Genomic DNA, 26,150 nt, shown 5'->3' on the forward strand with positions numbered 1-26,150 from the left:
TCCACACTCAGTATTCGTGAGTGGTCACTATCCAACAAAGAGAAGTTAGGACTGCCACCTCCAAGCAGGACCAGGCAGACAGCAGCAACTTGGGACGGGTCCCAGAGGACCTTCTGAAGCCAGGCTCCATGCACCCTCCCCTCCCCTTCCGCAGAGGAGCTATTCAACTTGACGGGCATCACCTGGGCCAATTCTTGAACAAAAACCCAAGTGCGGGAGGGCGCCCGGACAACACGGTGGACTCAGAGCTTCTGCTACAAGGGCTGAGCTTTCACGGAATGGTCCAGGTGCAGCATCTCCCTGAGGAGCATCCGGAGGTCAGCCAAGCTGCCTGAAGGACACACAGGAGCTGAACTCCCAGGGGGAAGGAAAGGCCTCAAGGGGCCAAACTGTCCGAGACAAAGAGAGACGACCACCAAGGTTTGGTTCTTGAATATCTATTTTTTACTGAAAAAATCATTCATAAATTAACATACAAAAATGTACAAACACATGAGTAAATAATGTAATGACAAAGGACTATTTTTGTGAAAAGTGTTTTTAAAACATCTTTAGATTTCAGTGCAAAAATGTACCCCTGGCACCTCTTAAAACATAAGAGCAAGCTCAAAAAAATGTAGTGATGGAAATAAGCTAGCTACCCTCAATGCCACCGTCGACAGTGAGTGGACACAGTTGATACACGCGGCTGCTGCTTAGCTATCAAGGCCTGCGGTGGAGGAGCTCTAGCAGGAGTCCCCGTAATGTCAAAATGATTATTTTTGCAAACAGTCCCCGCCCCCCCCCCAAGAAAAACAACGTGAAAGGAAAACCCTTTCCCGGCACGCTGCTGTCAAAGACAGGGCTGATTCAGGGTCACCCATCAGTAGCCTTAAAGAATTTCAGCTGCCAAAATATGCACAAGGTCACATTTGGTTCTTATTGGTCTTTTTTTTGCACACGAGAACTTCACACCATTAACAGCGGGCGGCTGTATCTTTTTACATTTCCTACACGATACTCAACTTGGTGGACACAGGAGTAACAGTGCGCAGTAAGATTTCACACTATTAAACTTACAAATGATCACAAGCTCACTGAAGTGACCCTCCTTCGAGCGTGAAGAGGGACCCTCCTTCGAGCGTGAAGAGGGACCCTCCCTCTCTCCTCTAACCAGCATCTTTTTAAAAGCCGGCATCAGCCTTGGCCAACATTTTGTTCTTGGTGGTAAACATGTTAATGAAAAAGCTTCAAACGAGATCATTTTACAACACTGCCATGAGAACACACGTCATCCTTCACCAAGAATCAGTCTGTCCTGGCAAATTCTTCCGAATGACATCATGGTTGTGTCACACTGAAAGCAGCTCGCTGCCTTCAGTGATGAGAGAGGAGAAGAGGGGAGAACGAGAAGGCGGGGACAGCCAGGCCAGCACAGAGGCTGGGGGGCAGGGGAGAAAAGCGGAAGGAATCTTTATTGCTATGCACCACACATCAAAAAAAAACCCCCAATGAACTTGTGTGTGTAATGTTCCCTCGTGAAGGTAGTTTAAAGCATGAAATGCTCAGAGCTCTTTTAAAACATATGATACAACTTACCAGCACTCTCAAGGGCAGGGCCTGCTCTCTCATATGAGCCGATAAGAGCTTCGCAATGCAATTTATTTTCTAAATACCACTCTATTCTTCAAAAGAACAGAAACACGAACAAGAAACAAGGCCTGGCCAGTCACTCCCACAGCACGTGGGGATCATATGTCCATGGAACCAACACATGCGACAGAAAAACAAACCCACACGTATGTACACAAATACACCCCCGACACACACACATCCATGTAAACCATGAAAATTAAGGAAGTTGAAGGCAAACAAGGCAATTGAAAAAAATATGAAGTACTCTTCATAAAGTACTCCTAATCACCATGTATAACTATGTTCTATGGAAAAGGAGGGAAAAACTGGCATTTTTCAGAATTCTGTAGAAGCCAACTGGGGCTATGAATGGAGGGTTCTGGCTCAGGGAAAAACAGAGGCACAGACTCAAATGCAATTTAGAATCTGACTTCAAAGACCACACAGGGCGCGAGCACTTGGGCTCTCCATCCTGAGCTTTGTTGGCCTGACTTTCAAGCTCTGATTTGGTCTAATCTGGAGCCCAATGACCCACAGCACGCAAGTGTCACCTGCCCCTGGCTGAGTTCTTCATAAGTCAAGGCTCTTTACTTCTATGTACTAGTTAATAATGTGGACAAAGAATCTTTCCAGAAACCGAAAGGGAAATATTCAGAGGAATCAGTGAAGCTAGCTGGTAATTTAGGCACAGATTTCAGAAAGTGTGGCCAAGTTCCACAAGAGCAAAAAAAAGAGAGAGAAAGAAAGAAAGAAGGAGGAAAACTCAACACCCACCCTCTCTGTGACGAAAGGACAAGGAATAAAACCAGGAGGGCAGGGGCGCACAGTGGGCCCCTGAATTCAGGGCAAGCTCCGAGCGGGGGGAGCAGCGAGCCTCCGGACGAGAGGACCCAGAGCAGAGTCAGGAGCAGGACTTTCGGGGACGGGGGAGGGGAGGGGCAGAAGCGACAGAGATTGGCCGCTTGTGTTCTTTTCGTGACGTGCCCTAAATCCACTCCCTCCCGAAGCGAAGGCGACCTGGGAGGCGAGATGTTCCCCTGCATTTTAACTGAGTCCCCGCATCTGCCAACTGAATAAGTGACCTAATGTATAAATCCTCAGTTTGAACTGGAGCCAGCTATAAAATTAAATTTAAAAAAGGCATTTCACATGGCTTATTTACAATTATACTTCTTCAAGAAGTGACTGTTATATGTCTGTTTAGCCTCCCCAGCCCCTCCCCTCCACCCTCGATCCCCACCCGAAGCAGGTAAGTTTTTTAAAAAAATGAAACCAAAGAGAACACCAGAGACGTGGAGGAATGGCGTGTGGAGTTTCCTCGTTCTTCCTAAGACACGGCTGCCCGGGGTGGGTCTCCCTCTGTGCTCTGAAGGCCAAGAAGCTCCAAAGGCCGTTCGTAGAAGCAGGCTCCGCGGCAGGACACGGCAGGTCACCGTTCGGTTCTGGGGATCGTGGCTGAGGGGACGTGGGGGTAGGAGACGGGGGAGAGGGCAGCAGGACGGCCGTCCGTCTTGTGAAACGAGAGAGCCAGTCCTGATGAGGATGGCGCCAGCTCGCTCCCTCGCCCCGCGGGTCTGCGCGGGGACTCCGCTCACGTCTGCTCCTCGACCCTGCGGTCCTCCCGAGCCGCTGCATTCTGCGCTCTCCCTGTGTGGAGCCCGGGACAGCGCAGCAGGCTGCCCTCCCGGCGGCGGGCAAGCAGACAGATCCTCTCCTCATCTCAGTACTCGCTCACCTGAGCCAGCTCGGGTGTCAAGTTGACAGTAATGTTTTTGTACAAGGCGTCGTACGTGATGTTTGCAAAGTAGTTCAAGTTGTTGAGGCCGTCCAGCGGTTGCCGTTCTCGGGACTTCCTCAGCAGAGCATACCTGCGCGAGCAGAGAGCAGAGAGCTGAGCAGGAGGACGCGACGGAGGACGGGCAGGGCAGACCCCGGGACGGGACACAACCCAGGGCCGCACTCCTGCGCCACCCAGCGCTGGCGTTCGGCTTCTCCGTGATGAATACTGTTGCTATTATTACTAGAAACACCTCCTGTTTTGCACCGGGTGCTTTCTTTATCACATTATTACATTTAATGCATCCACCTCTTAATCAGATGAGGAAACCAAGGCTCAGGATGTTCAATGACCTTGTGTCAGACATGAGTGTAAGTGCCCAAGGTCACACAGTGGGGAAGTGGGAGGTGAGATGAGAAAGCTGAGAGGCTGTGGCCAGCGCCCTCGTCCCCCACCAGCACCAAGTTCCCGCGCTCGGAATGGGCCGTCCGGGGAGCAGTCCGCCCCCAGCTAACTCAAGACACAAAGAGCCGCCGCCCCGGCCCCCGCCCCGATCGCTCCACTCTGCAATTTCCTTACTGGAAGGAAAGAGGGTGACAAAGCAGCGGCCACCACACCCACACAGGCTCAGAGACCCCGTTCCAGAAGCGGAGCCTGCAGAAAGGGTGCCAACTCTGCTCCGTCACGTCACTGTGAGCCCTGCGGCGACCATTCCGGGGCGGGTTTTCCTCCAGCTCCGGGCAGGCTACAGGGGAGGCTACCAAGCTTGAGACGCAGAATGAGCGATTTTCTTAAAAGATCTTACAAACAAATTTTTCACCAATTGTCTGATTTCACCCCTAAAGCTGGCCTCCCAGTTAAATTAAAATATACACAGGAACTATGAAGCAGCTGTCAGAACCGGACCTCGGAGCGGGGTGGGGAGTCAGACGAGGGGCTGTACTATGTTCTGGGGCATCTGGAAATGCAAAATATAAAGGGTAAGAGGAATAAAGACATTGCACCAACCTTCCAAGAAACTGCACTTCTCCTCGATGGTGGTGAGGAATGGACTTGTACTTCCCCGTGTCGCCCTCCGGCCGGCTCACGGAGTAGCCTGCATTCTGCACTCTGCCCAAGACAAGGAGAAGCGCTTTCAGATGAAACGATCCAGAGCGGGACAAACCCCAAGGGGAACGACCGAACTTCTCCTGCATCTAAATACTCAAATTGCCCACCCTCTGGACAAGTTCTTGGTTTTAGAAGTCTACGACAGAAAAGAGTTCTGAAAAAGAAATTCAGAAAGAAACTCAAAATTCTTGAGTGTGAGGTTTGGCATGGATTCTGTGACAAGCACAACACGAGGGTCCCGGCAGACGAGCGCGAGCGTGCTCTCTCAGCTGGCTTGTTTGGGACATCTCGAAAATACTCGCCTTGCTGACGGGCAGCAGGCATCCCTCCCACGGCCTCCTGGAGAGCAAGTGGCCAAGGCAGAGCCACAAGCTGTTTTCCCCACTGAGGTGAAACCTACGTCTCCGCCCACCTCCCCCATCACCACGGAGATGAACTAATTCACATGACACACTCTGGTCCAGATGGAAAACTTCACACTTTATGAAAGTCACTCTGAGGGAAACAGAATTTAGAGGGGGTGTTCAGGATATTTATCCTTAATATGATAAAAATAAGACTTCCCAAGCTGGGTCTACTGGAAACTTGATGGGGCTCTAAGAAATAATTAATACATGGAGGTAGACTTCAGATGCCTGTGTGAAATTTTTGGTCGTTTTCATATTTTATTTTTTATTTTATTTTAATTTTTTTTAAGGAAGATCAGCCCTGAGCTAACTACTGCCAGTCCTCCTCTTTTTTGCTGAGGAAGACTGGCCCTGAGCTAATATCCGTGCCCATCTTCCTCTACTTTACACATGGGATGCCTACCACAGCATGGTCTGCCAAGTGGTGCCATGTCGGCACCCAGGATCCAAACCAGTGAACCCCAGGCCACTGAGAATTGGAACATGCGAACTTAACCGCTGTGCCACCAGGCCGGCCCTGTTTTCGTATTTTAAAACTGTGGGGGAGTATTATTTCCACATCCTTCAGTGGAATCTAAATTATACTTTCATTTTGTTATACGAAGATGTATTCTCACTCTCATTTGATAAATATACATGGAATGCCTACTGTGTGTGAGGAACTGTGCACGGTGCTGGGGAAAACCAGCCCCAGTTCCTGAGGGACCCCCCACCAAGCTGGGGAGAGCATGAGATGAGAACTATGTCCTAGGAGAGCTCAACTAGATTCAAGGACGAGTAAAACCAGTTAAGCATATGGAAAAGCCATCCATTCTCACTAGGTTCCTAAGAAACCCAAATTAAAAGGATGAGATGCCATTTTTACCTACTAGATTGAGAAAGAATTGTCTGGAGCTGTTTTGTCCAATATAATAGCCATGAGCCATATGTGGCTACTAAAGGGCTGAAATGTGGCAAAGATTTAAAAGGTGGTTTATATCCAATGTTGGCACTGATGTAAGAAAACAGGCACATTGATGCACCATTGGTTGGAATCATTTTGCAATCTCTTACGGAGGAAAATTTGGCATTAACTATCAAAATTTAAAAGTGCATTTACTTCTTTACTCTGCATTTCCACAACTTTGAATGTAGCCTAAAGAAATATTTTCACACATGAACAAAGGATGTTCAAAATCGTAAACAACAATATTCATCAATAAAAGAAGAGTAAAATAAATTGTCGTGGCTCTACATAAAGGAATACTACGCAATTGTGAAAAACACTGAAGTGGCTCTCTCTACATGAACGTGGTTGGAGGGTGAGAAGGGAGGTGTCAGGGTTGTTTATATACGAACAGAAAGGAACAGCTTGTTCAAATGGCTAGGAATGAAATAGGATAGCAATGGGGATTAAGATTAATACTCTTTGGTTTATGCATTTTTGTACCATCTGAATTTTTGCCAGCAAATATTACTTTGTAATTAACAACCAACACACACTTCCTTTTTTAAAGCCACGCTAGAAAGTACACAGATACAAGGTGGAAATTCTTCTGCTCATTTGTTCGTCATTAGGTTATTATTTTACTCACCGTAAAAATATTGGTTGACACTACTCAAACGCAGGATTGTTCACACAAACTTGTATAATGCAAGCCTTATCTGACGGCATGGACAAATCTGTGTACACATGTCACTAATATTTGACCTCTGGTTTGGGGAGGTTTCAGTAAAAAAAAAATAAACGTAACTCTCAACATTTTATATTGATTACGTGTTGAAATGGTATTATTTTGGATATACTGTGATAAACATATTTTATCAATATATTAAAATTAATCTTTTTTTCTTTTTTTAACCTTTTCAAATGTGGCTACCAGGGCATTTAACATTACAGATGTGGCTTGCATCACACTCCTAGTAGACAGTGCTGGTCTGCAGAGCCAAGGCAGCATTTCTAGACGGCACCGGAAGAAGGGTGGTACCTGTTCCACAGGTCGTCATCTTCTCCGCCCCAACCCCAGAACGCATTAGGAAAGCCATTGATTTTCCGAAACTGCTCCACTGTCAAGCCGCTCACTCCGCCAAAGAACTCCGTGTAAGGAAGCCTGAAAAGAGACGGACAGCATCAACCCTCTGTGCACGCAAGGGTGGCTTTTCTTCAGAACAGGCCGTCTCCCCGGAGAACTAAGTCTTGAGTCAAACAACACTCTCTGAGCTACTCCCTGAACCGTCTGAAATGGTTTCTTCATGCTGAGATGCATCAACCTGAGCAGCTAATTGAATTTTCTCTAATTGATTTTTTTTATAACAGCTTTATTGAGACATAACTGACATACCGTATAAGCCACCCACTTCAAGGGTATAATTCAACGATTTTTAGTATATTCAGAGTTGTGCAATCGTGACCAGACTCAATTTTAATACGTTTCATCACCCCAACAAGATGCCTTGTACCCATGAACACTTAGTCCTCACGTCCCCTATTCCTCTCAAACCCGCATAACCACTCTTCTCCCTTCTATCCCTACAGGTTCGCCTCTTCTGGACATTCCATATCAATGGAATCATATACTACGTGGTCTTTTGTAACTAGTTTCTTTCACTTGGCATGATGTTTTCAAGGGGCATCCATGTCACTGCGTGTATCACTACTTCATTCCTTTTCATTGCCAAATAGTATTCCACCGTATGGAGAGACCACATTTTGTTTATCCATTCATCAGTTGATGGACATTTGGGTCGCAGCTAAATGGATTTTGCCATCTTTGCATCTCTCACCATCCTTGCAGATCTAACCTCCTTAGTTCAGAGGAAATGATACTCACAGATACATATACTTATCCAACTTAGTTGCAAAGTGCCTTGGCATCTGTCCACATCCGTAATAGTTACGATCACTTTCTGGGATATGATCCACGTCATGGAAAACGAGGCAGTCCCAGTCCAAGTCCTTCATGGCTTCTTGAAAACCGACATTGAAAAGCATGGCCCGGTTAAAGGGCTGGGTGCCCACCTACAAGCAGCAGAACCGTATTTTAAAAGGACTCTGGAAGCAAAATCTCCGCTGCCCAGTCCTGCCTGAAGGGGAGCCTGGTGACCTGGGAAGGACGGCAGGCCAGAAGCGAGACGGGGCCAGCACTACTCATCCCCGACTCACAAGTCACTTGACCTCTGGCGTCAACTTCCTCAGAAATAAAAGGGGTGCTAACGACAAACCCCAGCTCCTCTCCCAAGGCTGTTCTAATGGCAGACATTCAGCCACACAACAGCCTTCAGAAGAGAACCCAGCCCCGTAAAGGGAAGAAAGAACACCACTGCCATTTCTCCTTGCGGCTCCATATCTCAAGGGGAATTTCCTGGGTCTGGAGCCTGAAGACGCCACCCAAAGCAGCTCTAGCAAAACCACACACAAGAAGCCTTTTGTTCAAGGGCAAAGTTCCGTCCAGACTCAACCCTGCCGATATTGAGCAACGTCTCGAAGAAGATCAAGGAACTGCCTGTTGCTCCCCTTCCCACCCCAGGATGACTCAGTTGTCAGCTTTCAGCTTTCCCAGCTCTGCACCCTGAAGATGGAGTAGCTTGAAGCACCCTAACCTGAACTGCTGTCACAGAAGGGAAAGGACAGCCAGGAAAGGGCCACTCACCTGCTCGATCACATAGAACGCGAACCGTAGGCGCTGGCGCTGAAGCATGGGGATCAGGTGTCTGAGCAGGACCGGGAGGTGCTCGTGGCGGTTCCGGAAGGGGATTAGGATCGCCACCTGGAGGGGTCACAGCAAAGGAAGCCACCCTCTTAGTCTCAACTACTGCTTTGCAGCAGGAGACTCCTGTAGCATCGGCGACCACCTCTCGGCGGGGAGAGCTGGGAGGCTGCCTTGTCCTCAGCCGCCTCTCAAGGAAGACCTGGTGGCAAGCCGCCCCTCGGAAGTAAGCGGACCTCGTTCTTGGATGCCCCTCGTCCATGGCGGGCCTGCAGAATGAATTCACTCTAGGCCACAAGCCAGAGGAAGACACACATTCTGCACTGTGACCCGGGACACAAATACATCCATAGACAGAGAAACATACAACTAAAATATGCTTCACAAAATAGCACTTCCCCTTACAACGTGCAATGCACTTTAACATACATATATTTATTTTTTCAATGCTGGTCATCAATTGATTTAATACTCTGGTGATGAGCTTGAAACACTCATCTGCTCCAGATCTGCTCTGACCGCTGCTGCAGCACAGCAGCTCACAGGGCAGCACACAACAAGCATTTTAATAAGCACTTGTTGAAAGAACGGACTTAAGCCAGTGTCTTGATGTCTCCTGACTACAGTCCTGCAGAAAAACACTAAACAATTCTCAGTGTCAAGTTAAATAACTCCACTTTTTATTCCACTAAACTCACAGTGACAATGGCAAATGAGGCAGGAGGCACTGAATTTGTGAAGATGGCTTCTGCAAATGTGTCACAAGAGACCCACCAACTCTCCCCCCTCGCTTAGCCAAAATTCCTGGAAGGAAGACAAAGGTCCCGCTCAGTCATCGGAACGATGCAAATTTCTGGGACTACAGAAGAGTCCTCAGGGAAACTCATTCCGCGAAAACGTTTCCATCAAAGACCCTGCATCGGTCGTGGGGCACAAATTACGAAACGTCACAGTGAGTGAATCCCGTGGGAAGGACGGCAAGTCCCAGGCGGGCTTCCCAGCACTTCGAGTCGGACCCCACACCCTACCTTCCACCGAGGCATGCAATCAGAAGGCTTCCAGTGGCCCCCGAGCTCAAGGGTCGGGTCTTTGGAGAAGAGTTCATGAACGTAGTCCATTCCAATCTCACTCATGTTAATGTCTATTGGGCCCTCTGCAAAGAGATTCGGAAAGAAAGAATTAAGAGGCCAGAAAACGATAGTTTCTTTTCCCTCCATCCAGGGTTTCTTTCTCTGGAGAAGTTCAATGCTTTTTCAGCTATGTTTTTAAGAGCAATAGGTAGGCCCTTCCTGTGCTTTCCAACTGACGGCATCCCGTTCATCACTATCGCTGGGTAAAGCAGCAGATCAAGAAATTTAGACTTCAGAGTTCTGCTTCAGCCAAGGGTGTAGAAAAAACTTCAGACGAAGTAAAAGAGCAACTGAACTTCTCAGAGAGGAAGGAGGAAAACGGCTGAGCTTGGTGCCATCCCTGGGAGCTCGAGGCAAGCAGAGCCACACTGTCCCAGTTAATTTACCCGTGACTCCCACTGGCCACTTCAGGCTCCGCACATTCTCCGCCTCTGGCTGAAGCAGGAGCAGATCTGTTCAAGCAGCTCAAAAGTACAGAAAAGGTGTGACAGCTTGTTGTCATCGCTTTAGATGACACATAGGATTCCAAGAAAGAAGAAAAGAGAAAAAGAAAAGATCCAAGAATCTTAACCAGCACTTTATTAAGAAAATAACTTCCGTCCTATCAGACAAGTTATAATCAGTGGGAGATTTACGCTAAGACAAAGCTGGCTGCCCACTTTCTCCGGGACCTCCTAACACACCCCAGGTTACAAAGGAGGGGGCGTGTGCAAAGGAAAGGGTAGAAACTGGGGTACAAACAGGCACCAGGCCCACAGGCCAGCTTGCAGAAGGGGGAAGGACACAAGTGACGTTCCTGACCCTGTTCCCAAGGGCAGGGAGGCAAACGTTTACATCCTCTATACGGGAGACATGAGGATCAACAACACTCTCTCTTTTGTTTTAATCAAATAAAAAGACCCAGCCATTTAAAAGCAGAGACGGTAACGAGGGCTCTACTTACTCATGGAAGGGAGCCTCTCGGGGCAGGTATGGTTTGCAAAGTAGGTGAAGTCTTCAGGGAGGAAAGTTGTGGTTTGTAGGAAGGTTTCACTGTGGTTCAAGTCCAGAGGATAATCTAGAGAGGCAAGAGAAAGGCGGCTCAGACCGGGACGTGCAATCAACTCCGCAGTCTCAGGTGCTACCAAGACGTATTTCTCCTCGATAGCGGCTTTCGTGAAGCAGGACGGTGCGCCAGCTCTTCACGGCAGGTGAAGAGCTGAACCATCAACAAAAATGTTAACCAGGTGACGCCATTTTACCCAGTGTTTCTATTCTTATTGGTATCACAGCTTTACATGCGCTTGGTTCATAGTCAAGTCACTCGACAACATCATTTAAAGACAGCTCGCCCCCCACGTCTTACTCTCTCAAGGAACTCTCCTCACTTCTGTGAGCCCACTATTTTAGTATTTACCTCCGTTAGCCGATACACGTCATCTTGATCCTTCTGCTTTAGGTCTTACCTTGACCTGGATGGTTCCGCTTTAGGTCTTACTGTGACCTTGTTTATGTCCCCCTGTGGGGTGAGGATTTCTCTCCCTTTCCTCCCCCACCAGCACCACACGCACACCTTTCCGACCTCCAGCCTCCCCACAGTCATATACGATAACGGTGGTTCGGACAATCTTCAAGTATTTATGTTATGACGATTCTATAAATACTGCTCATGGCTGAGAAATGGGGAAAGTTATGACTGCTTTTCTTCTCCTGCATAACTTTTCTTTTCCTGGACTGACTGCCTTGTTTTTCTGTTTGCCAAGTTGTACATGGAATAACGACTAACTCAACACCGTGCCCTTTACCGCTACGTCTCCTCCAAGACGTTTACGGGCCTCAGGTATTCTCTCAACTTCACCTTCCCAGAGAAGGGCCGGCGCCTCCTGACCCCCCCCAGTCTGGCCTGGCTTCCTCTGTGCCTGGTGTGCAGACGCTACCCCCGATCGCCCTTCCTGGCGGCCTGGAGAGTCCCTTTGTCTCCCTACAGTAATGACCCTCATTTTTTCTAAGTTCAATTTCTGCCTTTTTCTCGCTCCTCAGCTTCCTGAGGAGGAGGAATGGGAAGTGATTCTGAAACCTTGTACATCTGATTATTTTTCTTCTTCCTCACTGGATTCATAGGTTGGCTGGATTTACAGAACTCTAGGCTGGAAATAATTTTCCTTTAAAATTGTGAAGGTGCTCTCTCACTGCCTTCTAGACTCCGCCGTGCCTGGTAAGTCCGAAGACATTCCAATTCCTGAGCTCTGACCAGTAATCTCTTTTTGGAAGTGTACAGAACTTTCTCCTGGTTCAGGAAATTCCACACTAGTGTGCCTTGCTGGGGGTCTATTTTCACTCACTGTGTGGAGCATTTGGTGGTCAAACCTTTAAGTCTGGAAATCCACGTCCACCTGTTCTGGAATTTAGGGGCGGGGAGGAGGAATTACTGTGGGGATGGTCTCCTCCCTTCTGTATTCTGTGCTTTCTTTCTGGAGAAGAGAAAACATGACTTAGATGTTGCACCTCCTGGTCTTCTAATTTTCTCATCTTTTCTATCTGACTTTCCACCTTGCCATTTTTCTGCTCTTTTCAAAGCTTTGCCTCAATTTTACTCAGCTCTTCTTTTAATTATCATTTCTGCTCTTATATTTTTAATTTTCAAGAGTCCTTTTTATTTTCTGCACATTTATTTCTTACAGGACACTCCTGCTTCGCGTCTGCAATCCTTTCTCTCTTCCCCTTGAGGATATGGACGGGTGTTTTAAGTTTTCTTCTCCCAGCGTAGTCTGTTTCTTCCGATGTGCTGCTGCCTGTCTGTTCTAAGCTCCAGGAATCCTCAAAATATTAAAGGTGGGGCGCTAGTCAGCGCGCTGGAAGGGCCTGGCCTGAGGTTCCTCCTCATGGGGTCTTCTGGCTGGAGGTCTGGTTTGGTCCAGATTCCCCAGAGAAGTCTATTCTAATCTCTTGCCAGAATGGGACGATCCTTGCTACAAGCATCCTGGAACTGAGGGGGAGAGCATGGCGAGGGGTACCCTAAACCGTGCCAGGTGTCTCCAAGTTGAGGGACGCTGTCTTACCACCTCCAGAGGTTGTCACGTCTCCAGTCCTTCGCCAGGACAGAGAAGGGGACCTGGGTATCTGATCACTTTCTAAAGAGCTCTCAGCCAACCTTTATCTTAGCTGCCACCTTTATTCTTACCTCCGAAAATACGTCTACTGCTAACTGCTGAGCGTCTGAGGGATTTCGGAGTATAACCAGGCGGTGGCTGGCTTTCCCTGCTGCCACGTTAGCAGTCAGTTTTCTTGGGTCTGTTAAGTCCTTTATCACTGGTCCATCTGCTTTCCTGCTTTGCACAATTTTTTGCTGTGGTCTCTTTTCTTGTACTCCTCACTCTTAAGATTTTATGCCATTAATCACACACCCCCCCTCTTTACTGTCCTTTTAGTGGGCTTATGAGAGTGAAGCAGGTGCCTTTTCCCTGGGGGACTAACAGTGGACTAGAAGGGGGCTCTCCAACCTCTTAGTTTTTTACAGATAAAGACACTGAGGCACCACGTACACAACTCATAAAGAGGCTTGCCCAGCGCATGACAGAGATCCAGCTAACCTCTGGGTTAGCAATCTTTCCATTACACTGTACTAAAATTTCTCTCACCAATCCTTCTGGATTCATGCTGATTCTATGAAAATTAAAACTTCCTATTCAAATTCACTTGCACTCTGGAATTCTGGAATCTTCAACTCAGGTATTTTTTAAAAAGCACTATGAGAGGGTTTCCGAGAATCAAATGGCTAACACAGTGAATCCTTTTGTCCAGGCACATGGCTGCCTTCTCCACAAGTGCTCAGAGGATGAAGCTCCACAAGGAACTTGAAGAGAACTTGAAGTCTCTTAACCGGGGAGGAAAGGAACAGAATACTTCTGTCCTTTTTGGTTGGAGCTTTCCTGAAAAACACTAGGCCTGCATTTATATAAAGACGTAAACCAAGTCAGCATGAACCCTGTTGGCAAAATCACATTTACACAGAAACGAGCCCCCAGCCCTCAGCTCACACTTGCGCACCTGTCCTACGACAGGTGTGCTAGGCTGACCCTTCTCTGAAGGCGTTAACGCCTCACAGAGCTGCAGCAAGAACCTCCAGTACTAATCACTGCTCTCAATGATTCTGATTTTGCTTAATTATATACACATATTTAGTACAAAAAAACAATTCTCTTTAAGAAAAAGATTAACGGTTTTCATGTGTACTAGAAAATGTGTAAGGCTCTGCTGTGCATGTGTGTGGAGGGGGAAGCTGGTCAGAGAGAGCATCACAGCAATTACATTTGCCTAGAAGGCAAAGAAATTCCCAGAGGTATTATAATAAGCATTTTCATAAGCAAATCAACAAAAACAGAAGAGAACAGCAATTCTGGGCAATGACAGAACCAAGACCTGAACAAAAAATCCGAAGCAACAGGCGGGAGCGAGATAAGACGCTCTCTCGCCCTAACAACCCTAGACCCTACTCCTGGGCCTGTCTCATGACGCAAATAAAGTCCTTTCTACTTCCTTCAAACACTGAAAGAATAAGCCTGGTAGCAACTAGCATGAAACAAAACAAGACAAAACAAAGCACTACTTACTTTCTCCTTCTGATGACTAAATTAATAATGTCATTAAAAAAAAAAAACCCTCAAGTACACAACTCCTGAGTGGACGTCCGCCACAGCCTGGCCCTTAAACTATTGCCCTTTTTTGGGGGGGTGAAAAAACCCCTACTCTCTTCATTTCTAACTTGAAGTTCTTTACATACAAATTTAAATAGAACCTACTTTCTCGGCAGCAGTAGAAATTTTTTAAAGCAGTAAAAGAGGCAGAGGAAATTAACTGCTCACGCGCTGGCAGAACTGCGCGTGGTTTTGTGGGGTCCCCGTTCTTTTGTCCTCCAGCAGCCTAGAAATGGGCGACGGCACCGCATGCTCCCCTCGAGGACCCAAACACCAACCTCTCACTCTGCTAAAGCGGAGGAGGGAAGTGCTGAAAGAAAAGACCAGCGTGCCGAATTTCTATGGCCACGATTTTATTTTATTTAATTTTTTTCCCAAAGATTTAATTTTTTTCCTTTTTCTCCCCAAAGCCCCCTGGTACATAGTTGTATATTCTCAGTTGTTTGTCCTTCTAGTTGTGGTATGTGGGACGCTGCCTCAGCGTGGTTTGATGAGCAGTGCCATGTCCGCGCCTAGGATTCGAACCAACGAAACACTGGGCCGCCTGCAGCGGAGCGTGCGAACTTAACCACTCGGCCACGGGGCCAGCCCCCACGATTTTATTTTTTAACTTTAATCTGTTTCGAATCAGGACATGTTCTTCCAGCAAGGGAAGGAGAGGGCAAAGAAGGCAGCTGCTCTGAGAAGCATGAAACGGGGAAACAGCAGAGATCCCTCCTCGCCACAGATTCCAAGGGCTGCTTCTTCGACTCTGCTTTACACGGTGGCTCAGCAAGCTTGTGTGCACGCTGGAATCACCCAGGAAGCTTTGAAAAATTCTCTAATGCCCAGGCTGTACCCCAGGCTAATTACGTAAGAACCTCTGGGGGTGGGGAGCAGGCACCGGTATTTTTTAAAGCCCCCTCCACCCTGGGGGATTACAATGTGCCCTCAGGTTGACATGGCCACCCCACTCCTCAGGGGGTGGCAAAAATCTGCTTTCTCCCTTAACTTCCCAAATCCAGTTGAGCAGGGACTGGAAGAGGCTAACAGATTCCAGAAAGAACCACCACTTTCCCCCTCTTCCATCTGAGAAAAGACCAAACAATTTCCTCTCTGCTTGAAAAACGTGGAAATTGATATACACTAGAAAGATGGCATCGGGACAAGTATCCGGGAGATATAAAGAATTCGCCCTCTTCAAGAGTTGGCACGCTCAAGGGTGACGACCTGCTGGGACAGGAGACCTAAGACGGCCACGGACTGAGCATCTGAAGAGCAGAGGGAAGGGTCAAGAACGTCAATCTGGCAACGACTTTATTCATTGTACTGGCCACGGCCACAGTCTGTTTCGAAGGGTGTGAGCAACTGAACATTCTTCTGAGCAAGTGACTAGCAGGGGATTGGGCCATAAGTGTGGCGAGGTTTGTGTGCACGTGCGTGTGCGTGCGTGTAAACAGGTGAGAAATCTCCCTCCGGTTAAAAGTTACTAGGTAGAATGGCATCTGGAAATTCATATTTAAGAATGAGAAATGCAAGGCCACTCAACCACTCCCTGCATCTATAAAACTAAGTGGCTGGACTGGAAGAACCCAGAGAATTCTCTTCTGATGTCAGTATTCTCTTGAGTGCTTCCCCTCACTGCTCACACAAGGTTTCGCAGGATTCACAATTTCCTATACCAAAGGCTTTCAGTGACAACAAGAAGCTTCTCCAGGGTTATTACTTCAGGCTGATATCCAGGCTCACGGTCCTGATCCCCCAAAGAACATTCTTATTAGACAATCACCACGTTAGCTTTCAAGGATAAAGAAAGCTAGCATTACCGAAATGTCACACTAAGCTTTTTAGTGACACTTGGCCTAATGAAGGCCTTTGAATGTGAGGGTGTGCCACGGCCCTATTTCCGGGGTGGGGCGGCAGAGCTGAGGGACTGCTTCAGTCCAGGATGCTCTCATCGAGCCCACAGTGCTCCGGGCAGGAGTGGCCGGGTCAGAGGTGGCGGTCATCTGGCTATCTCAGCAGTTTGAGGCCCAGAACACCCTCTTTAGCTGTGCTAGGCAGAGAATTACTTTGAAATGAGTAAAAATGGGTTTTTACTGGATACACTCCCAATGAAATATTTCCTCTTTCATACTTACCCGCCAAGGATGTGCCAATAACATAGGAGCCAACCAAGATGGGAATCTCAGAATTACATCACAACACTTAAAATGTGTTTTCCTGTTAAATCTCGTCACCCACCCAAAAGTCATTTACTGAGTGCTTCCTATGTGCTGGGCAGCGCACAGGTACTGGGGATACAAAGACGACAGAGGCACGAGGGCACTGCTGGGATGCAGAGGGCAGGCACTGGGCTCAGTCAGCAAAGCCCAGCTCCACTGCTTGAGTCCCGTACGTCCCGTGGGCCTTGACCCCTTCACCCCTGAAATGGGGACACAGGAGCTACCTTATTGAGTTCTTGTGAGGACTCCACGCGAGAACGCAAGTAGTGTCTACCACATAGGAACACAGCCCCCGAGGGCAACGGATATAGACACATTAAACACAAAACGGATGATTATTCCACCGGAGGGATGCTAGGAAGAACGATTTCTGACTACGGTAATTTGAGAATAAACTCACGCAAAGTCATAGTAACTCGTCCCTGGATATGCCTTCCAAGGGTGAAACTCACCTCGGTGCTGCTTTCAAGGACAACACCCCCTCAGGTTAGTGAGATCCCAACAATTCGGTGAAATCCTGTGTTGTAAAACCAGCAGCGCAGCAGGGAGGGGGCCCTGCTTGGTACCCGTCTGACTTCTGAGGGAGAACAGACTACCTCGCCCAATGCCCAGACGGAAGTTCATCCAGCCTCGGAGAGGCACAAACACTTGGACTGGATCAAGGTCACAACAGCACAAATGCTCCTTTATCCAGAGTGATACAGGGCCAAGAGCTCTCGAACGGACGGCAGAGGACTCCCTGGTTTCGTTACACAACCAGAAGGAGGTTAGGGCAGGGTTTAGGGCAAGTCACATGACCAAGCCACTCCAACTCCCCCCAAATTATCTGCACTACATGTGAAAAATGGAAATAACGTACAATCCTGCCTACCTGACCGAGCCATACTGGAGTTACACGAGACAAGATGTGTGGGGATCATGAGCAAAACCTGACACTACACACACTGAATTAGGAAAGAGAAATGTGCTCAGCCTTCTCCCCTGACTTTGGGAACTGCAGGGACTCCTGTCCAGGTGTGGGTCAGAGCTCAGGCAGTCTGTCCCCTGAGAAGACAATCTGGCTAAAAAGCTCTGTAAAGTCAATCACTTGCCCTCTGCAATCAAGAAGAAAGGAAGCCCCAAAGCTCATCAGTTTGCTGACGATGCTCCTTCGCTGCTGCTAAGCTGGCCAGGCGGACAGACTGATAAATTAGGATGTGGTCAATTCTTTTAAGGATGTAACTTCCCTTTGAGAGGCAATGCTTTCTTTGAGATCCCAAGCACCACAGAGAAATTCTCATCTGCAACACTTGCAAAGCAATTTCACATTCTAGAGTGAGCTCCGGACAATCTTAGAACTTCCAGAGGAGAAGAGAGGACTGATTTGGAGGAAAGAATATTTTTTAAAATATACATATTTTATAATACTATGCCTGAGTGAAATCACTAAGAAACCACAGGAAAGCACATTAGTCTTCAGTAAGAGGCAAACCATGAATGCTTAGCAAGATGAAATTTCAGAATCTATTTTTTTAATAAAAACCATCCAGCGCCAGACTGGAGAAGGCGCACGACAGTCCCACTTAACCATCCGGAAATAGTTCCTATGTTCAATTTTTGGAAGAGTTAAAAAGAGAGACATAAAAAAGACAACTTTCTCTCAAAGGTGAAGAACTTGCCATATACAGTCTTTTATAAAAATAAAGTCAAAACCATGATTCAGGAACAAGTTCTTACAATGTTAGGCAAGCTATCTAAACTCGGTGTTCTTTTTTCCTCTTCATATAATTAGTGCTTATAGATAACAAAAGTCACAGGTAAAAGTTCCAAAGATTGAGGCAGAAACGCTCACTCTTGCGTCCATCATTGCTATGTTTAGCTGAACAGTCTGAAAAGCTTTCTTCAAAGCCGAATGAGTCTGACCACCAAAATCGGCCACTCGCTGGAATTAAACCAGAGGATGAACACCATACCAGGTACTGGAGGCAGACCAGGCAATCTATTAAACTTCCTCCAGGAGTGGCTTTTACAGCTATAATCTGTAGAAACTGTCCTGGATTACACGATCATTACGACATGGAAATTTGGTAAGTTTCAGCTAAAACATTCACCAACAACAAGGTAAACAAGTCCTATTGGGCTGAACAAATTTGAGTAGAGTCTAACAGTAAGAACAGAGTCGGAACAACTCGTCCTGTGTGGCAACCAGGGCCAGACCAGCTTTGAAAACACCATGCACCGCTACTGTGACCACCGCCACATGCAACTCAAAAAACAAGACAACAAAACAATTTCACAAAAAAAATTTTATGTTAAGCCATAAAAGAAGTAAAAGGAAGTCCAACTAAGTTCTGTTTTCCTCGTTGGCTGTACGATACATTTTTTTTGAAATCAAATATCAAACTATTTCCAGAAACAGCTTTTGGCGCTCCTGTTTTGCTGGTGTCCCAATATATGCTTAATCGCCTACAGGGGCAACTACACCGGAAAAAAGGGTCTTGAAAGGTATATATTCCTTACCTCCCCCTCCCTGAAAAGTATTAAGAGAGAAAATGGAGGCAAAACAAACAAGGATTCACTTTGCAAGCCTTTCTTTTTTAGTGATAAGGTAAGACACAGCCAAACTTCCCCTCCTTTACAATACACTTTTTTTCCCATCAAAAATAATTATTTGAACCAAATTTACCTCTCCTGGGAGGAAACATTCTAATCAGACCACCTCTTTAGTAAAAACATACCTGAGTCATTTACGCTGCTATTCCTCTTGGCATAGGCACTCCGAACCACCTGCTCATACACCTGAGCGCCTATCGTTCTCATGTTGTCCCGGATCAGAATGCCTTGCGCTTGCATCATGAAGAGGTAGGTGTTCACTGCGGGAAACAGAAGGGACGGAAAAAAGAGGTGAATTGAAAGCAATCATTAAAACAAAACAAACAAAAATGCACAGAACTTTGAGTTTGTTTTTTTTATTTTTAAAAGCTCTTTCAGCTCTAAAACCCTATAAATGCCATGACTATTTTCCATACTGGGTTCTACGTTTTCAGGACACCAACATGCCCGTGGGTAGCTACAGGACTTAGAGGAGAACTGCAATAATCGGCAGTATTAGAAAAGCCATAAATTTAAAACAATCTATTCCACCAGGTCTTCAAACACCCAATCTGTAGTCTAGCGCTGTGGCGATCAGAAAGACCTTTACAGATCAATCACAACATTTCTAAAAAGATCTCTGCCCTCGTTAGGTTCACCTTCTCAGTACGATATAGTCAGAGAGCAGAAAGCACTGACAGCTCTGCCTACTGCAAACTCTCAGATCTCGCTCTGGTCTCGGCAACCTTTGGAAAGCGCTGGACTAAGGCTCCAGCTACTTTTCTCTGGGGATTTGGAGACAAAAAGAAGATAACAAAAGAATGTCAGCAATTCTTCCTACCCACCCACCCCGGCCCCAAAGTCCAAAGCTAGGGGAAAACAGCAGACAGATTGGTCCAAGCGTCAAAATACATTCCCTTCACAATATATACGAATATCGAATCGTTATGTTGTACACCTGAAACCAATGTGAAATGTCAATTACATCTCAATAGAAACAAAACAAGAAAGATATTCTTAACAGATGACTTTTCAGATTAACCATCCAATCGCCGCCACCCTTGGAGAGTGATCTCCACTTGGGTTTTCTTCAAGTCTCTCTACGATATAAAACTAGGAGATCATAAACACAAACGAATATAATTCCTGTATTTCACTTGCAATCTCAAATACTATGCCATCTATTTTCAAGAAACTGCAAGGTTTAGCAACACAGCTTCTTAAGCAGACACTCTAATTTACTCACTTTCCCTTCCCCACTGTGAAAGGGGGATGTCTGAGAGGGGCGGCACATTTACTAATCTAAACTCTCGTGTGTGTTAGGGACCATCAGAACACTTGGCTGACCTCCGCCAGGCCCCAGGCAGGCACTCAACCAAGGCCGTGGGCTGCACCTCCAGACTCAATATACATGGCCTCAGGCCATCCTGGCTCTTCAACAAGACACACTTTGTTGATGCTGCTTCATCATTATCATCACAGTGTCCTGCACATAATGGGCAGTAGGTAACGACTAAATGGATGAAGCTTACAAGTCAATTTATTTCAAGCTATTGTGTTTGGTGTGTGTACTGGTGACAGGGGTGTGGATGGGGACAAACCAACTGGTACAACACTCAATGCGAAAACTCCAGGTGGCCCACGTTAAACAGGGACATAAAATCTCTTGAAAGATTTCAAACCATCTCTCAGGTATATCCCGAGCCATAAAACAGCAAACAAAAGAAGGCAGCGTTCAGAACGCTTTCAGAAATGAGGGAGCTTCAAATTGGGCCTCGCACCAACTGCAAGACAGACACGCTCACCTTCTGGCATCAGGAGAGAACAGATCAGACAGAGTGTTTATTCTCTACGGCTAGAAAAAGTTATGGAAAAAGACAGCTTCAAATCCTCAAAAAAGTGCAATTCTGTGAAGCCTCTGAAAGCAAGTTCCATCTCATTTTCTGCTTACAGCAGGTGGCCCAGGGCCCAATCACAGCAGGTGGGGGGCCCACAAACTTCCATTAACCCTAAGATTTAAACTTCATCCAGCGTCAAATTTCTGATGTGGCTCTGAGGTATTTTTTCTAATTTGGCTCAATAGTATATAATCAGCCCTGGAATCTTCCTTCCATCCCCAACGTACCACTAAACCAGCTGTCCTCAACACCAGAAGGGCAACATTGACTGGACACTGTGTGTGAAGCGGTCAGGCGGGCGCTGCCAAGAACATGCCACCTCCCTTCTCCCCAGTTCCAGCCTTCTCTGTGTTTGTCTCCTCCACTGCCAAGGACACTGTTGTCAGCCCCTCTTTTAAATACCCTCCCTTTCTTTAGTTCCTGAATCCCACCCGTAGGATTCCTCTAGGGCAGTTCTCAAACTTTTCCCTGCCTGTCACCTGGACAGCGTTGACTGGCCCGGTGTGTCTGAGGGGGGCCGATGAATTTGCCTGTGTAACAAGCTCACAGGCGACAGCAATAGGGCTGGTCTGTGGACTTCTCCAGAACCACTGCCCTAGGGAACTTCAGCTACACAATCAATAATACTAAGTAACATTTATTGAGCACCGAACTACACAATTCTTTATCTCATTTACTCCTTACATATATCCTAAAAGGCAAATAATTCTATCCAGTTTGCAGTCAACTTCTGGGCTTCCGTTTCTCCATGGAGCTTTACCAAAGTCAACTGAGGGATGCATTTGAACCAGGTGGATCTGTGCTCCAACCACTAAGCTTTAAAACCTCGCACACTCGTGTTCTAGCCACAACTTCCCCCTCAAAGGTTTCAAGCACTCACGTAGCTTAAGTGATTGCTCTTAAGGAGATGCTGTATCTCCTACACGAGCTGACAGACGGATCTTTCCTAATTACAGATTTACCCCCACTGCTGCTGCTCAAAAGCTTTCTACGTCTCTCGCCTTCATCGCTGAGCTTCTGCTCTCCCTTCTGCCATGCAAATCTTATTAATCCTTCAAACCCCAGTTTACATACTTTCCAGTCTTCCTCTTCTCAAATTTCTGTGGTACCATTACAGATTATCAAAACTCTGCCATTTATTTATATTTTGTCTTAGTGGCTAACAATTGCCTTGTGTTAGTCTTGTCATTCAACAAATCTACATAAACCACATATTATTAATGTTTTTCCTAATCATACACAGGAATTTGCACAATGCTAAAAAAATAAAAGGCCCGAGGAACCAAATTTTGCAAAACAAAAGGAAATAATCACAAATTCATAGTCTGGGGGCTGGATGAGATCTTAAAGCACACCTTCCAACACTATCTCATGCTTTCACATCACCCAAAACTACGCCTTCTAAGAACCCGGAGTCAGGATGTAAAATACAGCCATCTTCAAAGAAAATTCTACTTTGGGTTGGGTCCAAAACGTTTTCCAGTCACTCTGACCTACTGGTTCTCATTCTGTCCCTCGACAGAACTGTCAGATTCCATCCCCACGCTGCAGATGCTGGAGGGCAGGCATTCGGTCTCCCTCCACCCTCACCTCTGCGCCACCTAACCTTCCCCTGCACCCCCGGAATAAAACATCCCACTTCCTTTGGGTGCCCTTCCCATGGTATCGGCTCCACTTCCCTCCCCTTCCTGGCTGCTCTCCTCTGGACACTGGCCCAGCAGTCGACACCTGACAGAGAGCGGTGCCCAAGCTGGCGGAGTGGTCCAGGTACAGTCTGATGGGCCCAGAAGCAAGCAGAACCGCCAGCAGCCCGGCTGCATCTCTCACCGAGGCGCTGTCCACTCGATCCCCCTCTTGGGGATTCAGGGTGCACAATAACTCAAGGCCCAAGCGATTCTGCAACAGATGTTCAATCATCAAACCCGCTATTCCCCAGACCAGCCTTTTCTCCCTGCAGAACCCACTTGGGGACATTCTCTTTTGGATATTCTAGTAACAGAATTTAAAACTCGCATTACACGGTAGGTAACCCATCGATAATTGCTGAATGTTGTTGGTAAATAGCAGTCACACCATATTACTGATGCACAGTGAGCTTGCTGGGGGCAAAATCCTCACTCTTTTTAGATGCACTGCTGTGAAGCTGCCCTGCTCCCATTTCGTGTTCATGCAGCTGGTTATATAGATCAGACCGCAGGACCTCAACAAGTGTCCCTATTAAAAGTCTGGTTACTAAATTTAGCCCACGGCTCAGCCTGAACGAGGAAGCGTATATGCGCGCACCCCCCCCTTCAATCTAAATGATCTCGTGGAAAATTCACATCTTTGTGAAGCAGATGTCATCTTGATTCTTGTTTCAGATAAGGAAGTCGAGTCTTCCAGAAGTCATTGCCCCAAGGTCACCCGGTTGGTGAAGTCAGAAACAGAGAGGACTGAGGAGAGGTGTGGGACAGCATTTTGATGAGCTTTACTTTGAAAAACAGGACCTCCCAATGCCGCGGCCCTGAGCAATGGCGGCTGAATCACGGCCAAAACCCAAATCTCAAGTGGCGCACAGCTGTTAACTCCTCCACTAAGTCAACAAGTATCCGCTGGGCCTCTGCTTTCCACACGCAGCACCAGGCCACCGGGCAAGGAAGACAGAGTAAGCATGGCACAATTCAGCAAGAAATTATAATGCAGTGTGATCAAGGCTAAAATAGGATTTACTACGAACTCGGGTTTATTAACAACTTTTTTATACTTTCATGAGAAATCGTAATTATTATCCAGCCCCAATATCTACATTGAGGGATCTCTTATGACCATAATTCCGTGGAGAAAAATAAGCCCCTTTCAGGTTTACGTAATGGGAAATTTACATCCAGATGCCAACGTAAGCAGCCTGGGGCCATGGCTTTAACCGGAGAGTTTCCGGGAGCAAAGCCCGGGTCCCCTAACAGGAAGACACTCTCCTCCTCCTCACTGGAATTCCAGACAGCCTCCACATGCTTATGAATCAGGGAACACGATTTTCACTTGAACACACGCACTAATAAAGGACTCTGACTCATAAAAATTCCTCACAAGATAGTGAAATCTGACATTCCAGATTAGGAATAAAATAATTTGACACAGTGAACTCAAGAGGAAAAGACAGAATTACAAGATTCTATATACTTAAGAGTTCATAATTTTTTATCCTAAACATGGGTATCCTTAATGTTTGTTACATCTAGTGTGGTAAGCTAAAAGAGAATTAAGTAGAAAAAAGAAAGCCACTCCTTTCCTGACCAATCTTTAAAATTTGTGTCTTACCCTCAACGTCCAAATGCCCTAGAACACGCACACACACACGCGCGCACTAAACATTTTCTTATTTGTCTTGTCTAGTGTAATCTCCCTCCCTGGAGTGTGGGCCCCAGGAGGGCAAGGAGCCATGGCCCGGTGGCTAGAACAGTGTTTCTGAAACATGGAAGATGCACAACAAATATCTGAACCAACGAATACCTAAGTTGGGACAATTAATAATTCAGTCTTCTGAACTCAAGGGGCCCAAGGAGGCGTGGATTGCGGATTTCAAGCCTTTCCCTTGATTAGCTCCCTACTCCTTTATGGGACGAACCCAAACGCTGTGAGTTAACCAGCTCCACTGCACCGATCTGCTCCTAGAAAAGTTCAGCAATTGCTTTTTAGCAACTGAGCAGAACTGCCAGATAGATTACCTTTTCCCCAAAAAATGCTCTCTGGAACTCTCACTCCTCATGAAGTTGTTGGGTTTTTTAACGTTCCTTAATATAATGCACAAGTTTATTCAAAACCTTGTGCAACATTATTTGTAACAGAAAAACATTGGGGAAAAACTACATGTCCGACCAAAGGAGACTGGCTGAATAAATTATTGTCCAGCCACATGGAAGGAGTACTATGAGGCCATAAAAAAGAATAAGGAACCATTCAAAATAGCCCAAAGCTAGAAAGAATCCAGAGTTCCATCTACGGTAGAACAGATTAAATTTGTAGCCTATTTGAATCTTGGAATACTATACAGCAACAAGAACAAACATACCACAACTATATGCAACCACATGGATGAATCTCCCACACATCATGAACCAAGACACCAAACAGCACGCCTGGTAGAATCCGCGTAAATAAGGTCCCAAAACAGGCACAACTAATCGACAGTGTCAGAAGCCAGGAGAATATCCTCGGGGACTTGGGGGAGAGTAGTAATCTTTTACTTCTTGACCTGGGTACTGGTTACATAGGGTATATTAACTTTGTAAAAGTTCATTAAGCCGTTAACTTATTTCACACATATTAATATGTATGTTCTATCTCAATAAAATTTACCAAAAAAAAAAATGAGGAAAATCTATGAACAGATTTCTAGGAGATACTGTTAAGTGAAAAAAAGCCAAGAGCAATAGTGCACGCGTGTGTGTGTTATGTTACTATTTAAGAAATAAGGGGAAATTTTATACACACACATATTTTTATAGAAAGAAACATAGGAAAGGTAAACCAGGTAAAACATGTACCTACTATGTGCCAGGAACTACCCTCTAGTCTGTGGATAAAAAGATAATTGCAAATAAGATAGAGTCCTTGCCACGGTCTTTAGCGGAGGAGCCAGACAAGGAAACCTGTAACTAGCCACGCTCTAGGGAGCACAGGAGAGTGGCTCCTACATCATATCGTGAGGGCAGGGGTCAGAAAACACTCTGAGGAAGAGCGGACTCTAGGATGCGAAGAGAGCTGAAATAGGAAAGGCAGAGCACAAGGGAAGAGGAAAGGCACAAAGGAGAAATACACTGGAGGAGCTAAAAGCAGTCCGGAAGGGCTGGAACGAAGGGCACGTGTGGCAAAAGCATGAGGAGACCAGAGAAACAGGCGGGAGCAGGACTGCAGACAGCTTTATGTGACATACTTAGGGGCCTGACGCTGAAGAAACGGTCCAGGATTAGATTTCGGGCAGGTCAACGGTAGGTATCAATCAAAACAAGTAAATTCACCCCACCTCAATTTCATGGCTCCAGAGGAAGGACTGAGCTTCTTAGTTCCCAGATCTAAGTTCATTAAAGGAGGGACTCTCTGG

General features: G+C 46.5%; 1 protein-coding gene across 1 annotated transcript in view; it reads right to left on the reverse strand.

The window, feature by feature from the left end:
- Positions 1 to 421: 421 nt before the first annotated feature.
- The window catches only part of B4GALT5 (beta-1,4-galactosyltransferase 5), a 39,164-nt gene continuing 13,435 nt past the window's right edge, over positions 422 to 26,150 (reverse strand). Inside the window, exons 2-9 of the mRNA XM_046679160.1 lie at positions 19,319 to 19,453; positions 10,668 to 10,781; positions 9,623 to 9,747; positions 8,538 to 8,654; positions 7,719 to 7,906; positions 6,876 to 6,998; positions 4,400 to 4,501; positions 422 to 3,482 (exon numbers count right to left, since the gene is read on the reverse strand). Coding sequence (XP_046535116.1) covers positions 3,335 to 3,482; positions 4,400 to 4,501; positions 6,876 to 6,998; positions 7,719 to 7,906; positions 8,538 to 8,654; positions 9,623 to 9,747; positions 10,668 to 10,781; positions 19,319 to 19,453 — 1,052 coding nt within the window. The 3' untranslated portion in view covers positions 422 to 3,334. The remainder of the gene's footprint in view (positions 3,483 to 4,399; positions 4,502 to 6,875; positions 6,999 to 7,718; positions 7,907 to 8,537; positions 8,655 to 9,622; positions 9,748 to 10,667; positions 10,782 to 19,318; positions 19,454 to 26,150) is intronic.

The sequence above is a fragment of the Equus quagga genome, chromosome 12, assembly GCF_021613505.1.
Source record: "Equus quagga isolate Etosha38 chromosome 12, UCLA_HA_Equagga_1.0, whole genome shotgun sequence".
NCBI classification, from domain to species: Eukaryota; Metazoa; Chordata; class Mammalia; order Perissodactyla; family Equidae; genus Equus; species Equus quagga.